At 42.6% G+C, this 10,241-nt stretch overlaps 1 protein-coding gene across 1 annotated transcript; it reads left to right on the forward strand.

The window, feature by feature from the left end:
- The first annotated feature begins 1,407 nt into the window (after positions 1–1,407).
- Positions 1,408–4,012, forward strand: DDIT4L (DNA damage inducible transcript 4 like). Its single transcript, XM_028093915.2, has 2 exons — positions 1,408–1,498; positions 3,522–4,012. Exons 1-2 carry the CDS (start codon positions 1,408–1,410, stop codon positions 4,010–4,012), a joined length of 582 nt encoding a protein of 193 aa, XP_027949716.1.
- The last annotated feature ends 6,229 nt before the right edge of the window (positions 4,013–10,241 follow it).

Genomic DNA, 10,241 nt, shown 5'->3' on the forward strand with positions numbered 1-10,241 from the left:
TAAAACTCCGTATATTCACCGCCCCAAGCCCCTTCAAGACCGCCCAACACCACGGGGCTCGCCAGAAAGGTCTGCCTCTGGGTATGACAACTGCTCCTGGCGATCAGGCGGGCGAAGAAGCAGCTAAGGTCCCACTACCGGTTTTGCTTCGTTTTTGGCAAAGTCCCCTTCATTCAAGCTCCCAGCGCTCTGGAGCCAGGTCTAATTAGAAGAGTACCAGGCTCACCCTTCTCGCGGAGAAAACTCATTAGTCATAGATGAAACCGCCTTAGGGTGCCGAGACTGCAGTGATGAAGACCCCTCCTAGAATTCTGGAGAACCTCCGACGCGGAAAAGGCGAGCTAGATCTGATCGCGGGCAGGAGGGAAAGATGTAGAAACCCACGGAGTAGAGCTGACTTGGTTAGAGGCCAGAACTAAATGCATAAATAATGCTCATTGAACATCGAAACAGATATTAGCAAAGTTTTAGTATGACACAGCAAAGCCTGGTCCCGGTAATAGACAAAGGACGGAAAGCTTCCCGCTGCCTGGGACAGAATCTTAACAAGGGCACCGGCGGCGTGAGAGTGTGCGCGCGCCGGGGTGGGGTCGCGCCAAAGAATCCAAGCTAGTAGTGGAGGCGAGTGGTCAGCTTTCGGCAAGTCGTACACCCGGAATTGCGGACTCGGTGACCTGTGGCCCACTCAGGAAACAGCAGGTGTCTACCCGGCCGCAAGCTTATCCTCAATTCCCAGCGGCTCCCCTTGGCGGCTGCAAGTGTCTAGGTTGAAATGCAACCCGACCCCGAGAAGGGCGGGGCGCAGGGCCGCGGAGGGGTGGTGCAGGTGGGCGGGCCGCGGCGGGGTGAGGAGGCTGGGCCTATAAAGTGCTCGCGGCCCCAGGGGCGATGCTGCTCTGTGGAGCGGGTGCTGCGTGGGCTGGGGGTCGATCAGTGCTTGGGTCTGCAGGTCCCTGAGCCTCCGACGGAAGAGGCTCCTGAGAAGAGTCCGTGCCTCCGTTTACCCCGCCGCTTTGCCAGCGAGCGCGCCCGTCGCAGCGAACTCCCAGCAGGTGAGCGAGGCAGCGGCCTCGGGGGACGGAGCGGAGGCGGAGGGCTCCGCTGCTCCCCGCCCAGGGGTGCGTTCCTCTGGGCACGTCCGCTCCGAGTTATGCTAACTTTGAATTAGTTTTAAGTTGTGAGTGTGGATGGCGTCTCCACTCCCCGGGCTTTGTAAACTTGAGTTGCGGAGGCCGGCTCCTCCCCTTTGGAAAATGACTTCCTCGGCTAGTTCGCTGCCAGGACGCTGGGCATTTTAGGAGCCTCTGCACGTCTTGCCGACTTTTGCAAATCCGTCCTTCTTCCCTTCTTTTTCCAGCGCCCGGGAAAGGCCGTTCCGCCCCCGCGAGGGAAGCAGAGACGTTGACCATGGTTGCAACTGGCAGTTTGAGCAGTAAGAACCCGGCCTGCATTTCAGAGTTGCTAGACCATGACTTCCACCCGGGGAGCCTGCTAAATGGTGAGTTTCCCAGCTGCCCGCCTCTCTCTCCTCCAAAAGTCGCGGCCCCTGGAAGATGAGATGGGTGGGCGGACGGTGTCGCCCCTTCCTCGATGTAGGGTGTGCCTCAAAATCCATCTGAAAAGACTCCTTTCCAAACTTTCTAGCATCTTCTGTTCGTGGTAGTGAGAAACAAAAGTAGCAAAAAATAAAACAACCCAAAGGCTGCGCGGTCTAGTTTGCGGCCAAGAGGATGTTTGGGGATTAAAAGTTAGATAGGTTCCTTAAGGAGTTGTGAAGTTACGGTGAATTCGAAGTGTACAGTTTTAAATTTTAACAAATGTATTCACCCTTATAACCACTGCCATCACCCCGTACCCCCAAATTCGCACGCGCTCATTTGCCATCAGTTTTCCACGCTCCCTCTCCCCTGTCCCCAGGGAAACACTGATCTGCTTTTTGTCACCATAAATTAGTGTTGCCTCTACCGTTTCATACAAATGGAATCATGTAATACCTACTCTTTTACATCTGATTTCTTTCCCACAGCCTAATGATTTTGAGATCCTTTAATGTGGTTGCTTCTATCGGTATGTGTTCCTTTTTATTGCTGAGCAATATTCTTTTTGTGGATATACCCAGTATTCTGTTTTTAATGCCAGAAGGAAATTTCAAAACAGCAGTGGTGCTGGACATACTTTCATCTGCAATTTTAAACAGCAGTTTCTAGGTTAGCACGCTGCTCTGCCTCTAAGAAGTTGTGTGGCATCGACAAATTGCTTAATTTCTTTGGGCCTTCCTCATTTCGAAGGCCAAGTGGTTGATGAGCTAATTTTATAGGCCAAAGCTCTAAAATATGGAGCCTTATAAGTGCATTTGTTTCACTGAGTTGTAAAAACAAAAACAGTGACCTAACTGAATAGGTGATGTGGGGAGATGAAGAGACAGTAGCCAATGAAGGTGAAGTATGCTTAGGGAGGGGTTGCCCAGTTGACTGCGAATGTGGTGTGGCATCCTGCCAAGAGGTAGGATTAATTTGGAAGGTAGGTGACCAAATGCAGAGCTATCTCTTTTCCTTTGAGCAAATCTAATTTTATTTTCCTAGGACTGTTTTGTTTTGCTTGGCTACGAAAACTACCCAGCCAGTTATAAATATCCTCGTGGACCTTAAAGGTCTTCCCTTTGAGCAATTTTTAATCAAAGAGGTTGCAGCTAAAATTGGGATCTACAGACCATTCCCGTAGAGACTTTTAAAGAAAGACACAAATTCGATACTAACTATAGCTCATCAAGTTCTTCTTAAGTTCAGCAGTAAGGAGCAGTAGCAAAAATCCTGCATTTCACAATAACAAACATGTATAATTCTTAGAAACGAACAGTCCCTTCATTGAAAAAAAAAATTATTACCATTTTTATTCCAGAAGTGAAGCGTGTTCTCTGTAAAACAAAATTAGAAAACCCTCAGAGCAAGTAAGGGAGCGGGAAGGAAAAGAAAGTCACTGGGGGGCGCCTGGGGGGCTCAGTGGTTAACCTCTGCCTTCGACTAGGTTGAGTCCCGCATCGGGCTCCCTGCTCCGCGGGAGGCCTGCTTCTTCTCCCCACTCCCACTCCCCTTGCTTGTGATCCCTCTCTTGCTGTGTGTCTCTCTCTGTCAAATAACAACAACAACAACAACAACAAAAGAAAGTCACTGGTATTCTAGTATAACCATAGAAAGATTTTTGATCCAGTCTGTAAGATTGTGTGTATGTACACATGTAAATTTAAAGAAAAGAGGTTATATCCTATCCATCCTGTTTATCAGAACCTTTATTTCATAGATGCATTTTCAGTCTCTGAGATTTTTCAGTGACCTGCCCTGTTTGTTACCCAGCTAGTCAACAGCAAAGCCGAGTCAGCTGACTCGCCAACAAATATGAGCAAAAGGCAGACGTGGTAGATAGAAGTAGCCCATGTTGCTATCTTGGTGTGTTTTATCTGCTCCAGGATTGATTGATTGATTGATTGATTGATTGATTTCATCTCAAACTTCCCCTTCCTACAGATTTCGACTACTGGGATTATGTTGTTCCTGAACCCAACCTCAATGAGGTGATGTTTGAGGAGACAACTTGCCAGAGTTTGGCGAAAATGCTGGAGAACTGTCTGTCCAAATCAAAGCAAACCAAACTTGGTTGCTCAAAAGTCCTCGTCCCTGAGAAACTGACCCAGAGGATTGCTCAGGATGTCCTGCGGCTGTCCTCCACGGAGCCCTGCGGCCTTCGAGGTTGCGTTATGCACGTGAACTTGGAAATTGAAAATGTATGTAAAAAGCTGGATAAGATTGTGTGTGATTCAAGCGTGGTGCCCACTTTTGAGCTCACCCTTGTGTTTAAGCAGGAGAATGGCTCCTGGACTAGCTTCAGGGACTTTTTCTTCAGCCGAGGTCGCTTCTCATCTGGCCTCAGGCGAACTCTGATCCTGAGTTCAGGATTCCGACTTGTGAAGAAAAAGCTTTATTCCTTGATTGGAACCACAGTCATTGAAGAGTGCTGAAAAGGAAAGATTTTAAAGGTCCTTTTTATGATTGGGTCATAAAACTGCACAGTTGCCCCGTGAGAGTCATTTTAGTCACCCTGCCTGCTCTCAACGAGAAACCCCAAATTGAGTCATCTCCCTTCCAGGCTTCACATTTACAGCAACCCAACTAAAAGGCTGAGTTCATGGCTTTTGAGAAAGGACCCGAAAAAGTGTACTTTTTTTTTTTTTTTTGCCTATATTACATGTTTTTACAAAATGGCATGGAATAAAAGAAGCAGTCCACCTTAGTTTTATATTTGACCTCGCTTTTTCCAGGTTGTCTTGCTAAATAGACTATACACCAAATGTGCCTAATTAGATTTTCATATGGCTTTTTTTTTTCTGTATGTTTTCGGAGTAATCCTTTCAATCACAGAAACATCATGATGCTTAGCTCCTCAAAACTTCCAGAACCCCGCACCATTTTCCTGCCCCTACTCAGATATGAAGCGTTCTTAGACTGGAGGGTAGAATGTAGTGGGTGAAGGTAATTAAAACTTCACCCCCTGCAAGAGTGAATAAGAAATGGCACAGCAAGAACAGAGCTACTTCACTGTTTCTTTGCATCCTCGCTATGCTTCTGTTTTAGAGGTGGCAAGAGCGTGTATTGTCATTTCAGTAACCACAGAATTGTTTAAAATAACTTTATGGTACAATACAAGCGTCATTTTTCTAGTTCTCAAGTATTGAATGTTATCTTTAAGCTAGAAAAGTGAAAAGTGTTGAACGGGTTTTTTTGCATATAGTTGATCACTCTTCCCCTGAGGGCATGGTGAATATGTATGGGGATGGGAAGTGAGTTCTCAGATCCACTTCCTTTCTCATTCACTTGATAATTTAGCTTCTGATTTTCATTATCACATATGCTTAACCTCAGATGAAGCATCTCACCCAGTCAGTGTTATCTGGCTCTGGCCTCTCCTGGGAACTGAGGTGTTTCTCTTTAACCTGAATCTTCAAAGGAGAGAATAGGTGCATGCTACCACTTTTCATGATCAACATGGGCCTATTTATGAAGTCTGCTCTGAGTATGGATAGCTGGTGTATAGTATAGACTAGGGAATGAAAATCATGGTCTAGGTAACCAGTTTTCTTCAGCCTTGGATACCTGTCCCTAGGGAACAAGAAAGGCCTGATTTTTTTTTCTTGTTCCTCCTAGCTAGGTCCTTAGCCATTCTTGTCTTATGTTAATGAGAGAATGTAGGCTTACACTGAGGTATTCTATTCAGCAAGGCCCTCACATTTTTGCTGTAAATCACAAGAAGGAGCTCCTGCCCAAATTATTAGTACCACTTTACGTGCCTGAAGCCAGGGTTGTAGGGAAAAGTGTCTTCATGCTGGTGTTGCTCAGAAGCGGGTGTGATCCTGTTACAGATCCCATACGTGAGCTAAAAGTTCACTATTCAAATCAGCAAGCAGTCTAACAAAACCAATTCTTCACGTGTTTGAAAAGATACCGCAAAGCCGGTCCTTATAGGACTGGGCCCAGAGCAGTCCACCCCGTTTGCATGTCTGTTACTGTTGGGCTTTAAAGGTCACCGTGATTCTGTGGGCCTGGCTTCTCTGGCTTGGATGTAGAACCGTTGTCCTTCTTCCACTAACAGTTGTCGTCGACTCTTGTCTTTTGTGCTCACAAAATGGTGATGGCTTATGGAGATTCCTAAATTAATATTCCTGTTAAAGGAAATTAAAGTTTGTCTATTTTTGACAATAAAGCCTCATATATTTTTAATTCTGTTGTCTTCTTTGTCTTTAATGAGTTTATGCAATAATCACCCAAAAATGTATCTAACAATATTAAGGAAAGATGACCAAACCATTACCCCTTTTTGACAAGGTTCTTTGTACCCTTGCTTGTAATAGTCCAGTTGTATTTATCACATGTGCATATGTATCAATAGAGATTTGCCTCATAATTCTTCAATTACAATAATACTTTTTATAGAAAAACATTAATAATTTGAGTTCCTTTGACAACCACCTTTTTACAAACCAAAAATGATTGTGTCAACTTGTCTTATAGTTTTTTGAATGACCAAATGCAGATGTATCAAACTGTAAGATCAGTGTACGTTTTCATTTTCATTAGTTTACTCCATTTGAACAACGTGTCTTTCTAACTCCACTATTATTCGTCATTTTTCTTCTTATCTTTTCCACTTATCTTTTCTGTCTCCTTATTTATGGTCATTAGCTCATATTTCTCACACTGCTTAGCCCACATTTAATAAGACTGAATATTGGGCTCTGTTCTAGATGCTTTACATAAATGATCTCATTTACTTCTCCAAGAGCCCTGTGGAATGAGACCACTGTCCTCTCCATTTTGTAGATAACTGACCAGACACAGAGAGGTTTAGTAACTTGCCCAAAGTCATCAAGTTATGCAGGAGAGCCAGAGAACTGTATAAAACCAAGTTGACTCCAGGGGCTGAGCTCACTCACCATGCTGCCACCAAGTGCCCAAGGCAGCACAGAGACCTTACGACATCACCAAAAGACTGTAAAAACGTTGTCAGAAATATTTGCCTCTAAATTCGGAAAAAGAATTATTAATGTGGTTTCTTTTCAGGTAGGAAAAATGAGGAAACTACTGTCAATATTCACTACTCACTGGAGCAGAGCTATGCTTAGAACAAAAAACCATCCAAATGTTTAAAATACATGCATTTCAGGCCTGGCACCTTCATGCCTATCTTGTACAGTTGGCCTGGCTACTTTTTCACATACCTTCAAAAAAAGGTATAGTCTGTCCCATTTCTTCCCCAGCAGAGAATAAACCCTTAGCTAGAGTGTGTGATGGCCTCCTGAAAGATGAGATGTTTTACTTTCCTCCTATAAATAGAAAGATAGTATTCCACTAACGAATTCAGTCTCCTGAATCTATTTCTCCAATAACAATCTATGTCCTCATGGAGTCAGCTTCAAGTTGCACTACTGACAGTTTCCCATTTGCACAGCGGAAGGATGTACAAGTATAAAGATCTTAGGTCTATTACACTTAGTTCTCAATGATCTATATTAGTTTAAACAAGTGATGATAATAACAGAAGTCCAAGGCAAGTTGATGGCAGATGAGGAAAGAAAGGTATATGGTGATGCGCTGGGAGGAGCATCATGCAGATACTCAGAACCTCAGACTCGACTAGACTCTGCCATTGATTATAGACTCACACTACTTCATTAGATTCTCTGCATCTGCCACAGACAAGAGAAGAGAGAAACTGTGAGGAATTTCATGGGAAATTCAGGGGCCCGATGTGGAAGCGATCTACATGCTTTCTGTTGACGTCCCCTATAGAACTCAGTCACGTGGCCCCATCAGTTGCAAAAGGGGCTGGGAAATGTGGTGGCACAGTGTGTCCAGAAGGAAGTGGGCTTGAGGAACTGGTTCTGCCACACAGAGCAAAACGAGTCAGAGCCCAGATCCAGACCTAGACATATAAGGGAAGTTGACTGACAGCAGAATTGGCACTTTAGATCAGTGGGTAAATGGTGGTATTTTTCAATAATCGACGCTATAAAAAGCTTTTATCTACGTGAAAAAAAATGGAACTGGATGCATACACATCAAGCATAAAGATCCATTCCAGATTGATTAAAAAATTCAATGTGAGAGGGAGGCTTTCAGAAGACAATATAATTTTTATGATTTTGTTGTAGGGAAAGATTTCTTAAATAAGATGCAAAGAAATCACTGAAACTCCTGTTTATCACATAACACTATAAAGAGAATGAAAACACAAGTCACGAACTGGAAGAAAGTATCTTCTCTACATAGAACTGAGAAAGAGTTAGTAACCAGAATATATTAAGAATCCTTTCAAAGCAATTAAAATAACACAAACAACCCAAAAGAAAAAATATGGGCAAAAGCTTGAACAGGCACTCTACAGAAAAGGAAGCCCATATGGTTGATAAGCATATGAAAAGATGCTCAGACTAACTAGTAATAAGGGAAATGCAAATTAAAAGCACAAGACACCAATGTGTAGACATCCATTTTAGTTTAAAAAAGAAAAGGATGAAAAAAGTATAAAATCTGCTATGGAAAAAAAAACTTCAACATGCCAGTCAGTATGTGTATCTCTGCACTCCGGCATTAGTTTGTAGAGTTGAATTTTAACATATTTTATGAGTCATCAATTCCATTTTTAGTTATCAAACCTAGACCAGTGTTCTTCAAACATTTTGCTTGTTGCTTCTTTAAAATTTTTATAAAAATACGCCCCTGCCATACTGTTAAATTGCCATTCAAAAAGTTCATCCTCAGTCTAAAAAGTTGCAAATGATGTACCTTCCAATATGTAGTAAATACCAGTTTTTTATCAAATGATTGCATCACCTTGTTAAATGTTTCCAGTGGGATGTAAATAGCAGAGTGATTTAAAACTCAAAAACATTTATTTAGAAAACACAAAAATAAGATCTTCAACAGGATACAATTCTTCAGTGTTACTTTTTCTTTTTTTTTTTTAAGATTTTATTTATTTATTTGACAGAGAGAGACACAGCGAGAGCGGGAACACGAGCAGGGGGAGTGGGAGAGGGAGAAGCAGGCTTCCCGTGGAGCAGGGAGCCAGATGCAGGGCTCGATTCCAGGACCCCGGGATCATGACCTGAGCCAAAGGCAGACACTTAACAACTGAGCCACCCAGGCGCCCCAGTGTTACTTTTTCTTTTTTCTGTGCTTTCTTAAAGTCTATTTTTTAAACTGGATCTTACCTTCATATAATATATTTTGAGCTTGAAAGTCTTTTATTAATATTTCTTCTCTACAATAAAAGCAAGATTATAAATTAAAATTATATTTATAAAAATTTCCTGCAACCATAAGACTTTAAATGTTAATGTTTTGGTCGAGTTAATTTTACAAATAATAATCACACACACTTATCAAAACAACATTAAATATGGTTTTGAATTTTATAAATACTATTAAATACAAAAATACTATCTCTTAGTGAAATGATTCTTTTAAATTGGTGAATTAACTTACAGATCAATACTGGTTTTTGCTAGAACTAGTGGATTTAGCATCATTTCCTATGTTTTGTTTCTACAGATGTAAGCTCCAAGAAACCATATTTATATCGATAAGTAGATGGGAATTGAGGAGATTTGGTTATTACAATGTCAAATTATAATCAATCTTTGAGCTACTTTGAAGATATATGCCAAAATCACATAAGTATTAATCACCAAAATTTATTTTCATTGGTCAATATGCAGATAATTCAATTTGGCTTTCTTTCAGTATTGTCGAAATCAAAGGATTAAAAACCACCTCATTTGCAAAAGGACTTATTACCTGGATGTATTAGTTTGCTTAGGCTGCCAAAACAAATACCACAGACGGGGTGACTTAAAGAGAAATGTATTTCCTTGTTGTCCTGGAAGCTAGAAGTGTGAGCTCAGGGTGTTGGCAGGATCGAGGTGTTTCTTCTGGGGCACTGTCCTTAGCTTGTACATGGCTATCCTCTTTCTCAGTCTCCACATTATCTTCCCTCTGTACTGTTTGCAACCAAATCTCCTCTTCTAATAAGGACATCAGTCGTATTGGATTAGGGATCACCCTAAGGACCTCATTTAACTTAATCATCTTTTTATAGACCCTGCCTCCAGATACAATAACATGCTGAGGTACTGAGGGTTAGGATTTCAACATATGAATATCAGGGGTACACAATTCAGCCCATAAAACCAGACATTCAAATAGTTCACTTTCTCAATACTATCCTACAGCAATATTTCAAACTGTCCTTTTGTTTGGTACCTTGCAAGTTAGATAGTTAGACCCCAGAATATAGCATTGTGGTAAGACTCGCCAACAGAGAGAGGCCCGTCTTTTGTGAAAGTGGGGAAGGGGCTCCTTACACAGGAAGGGAACATTCAAGACCTACACCTCAGGTAGCTTCTCAGGGAGATCAGTTTTTAAGGAAGAGTGTTTATAGAAGCGAAGGGCTCGGAAATTGGTTCCCTTAAACTTATGCATGCCTCAGGGCGCCTGGGTGGTCCAGTTGGTTAAGCATCTGCCTTTGGCTCAGGTCATGATCCCAGGGTCCTGGGATTGGGCCCTGCATCCGGCTCCCTGCTGGGCGGGGAGCCTGCTTCTCCCTCTCCCTCTGCTGCTCCCCCTGCTTGTGCTTTCTCTCACTCTCTCTCCCCTTCTCTATGAAATAAATAAATAAAATCTTTTTTTAAA

This window comes from Eumetopias jubatus, unplaced genomic scaffold (genome assembly GCF_037043125.1).
Source record: "Eumetopias jubatus isolate StellerSeaLion01/CBP00866 unplaced genomic scaffold, mEumJub1_p1.0 scaffold_2, whole genome shotgun sequence".
Taxonomy (NCBI): domain Eukaryota; kingdom Metazoa; phylum Chordata; class Mammalia; order Carnivora; family Otariidae; genus Eumetopias; species Eumetopias jubatus.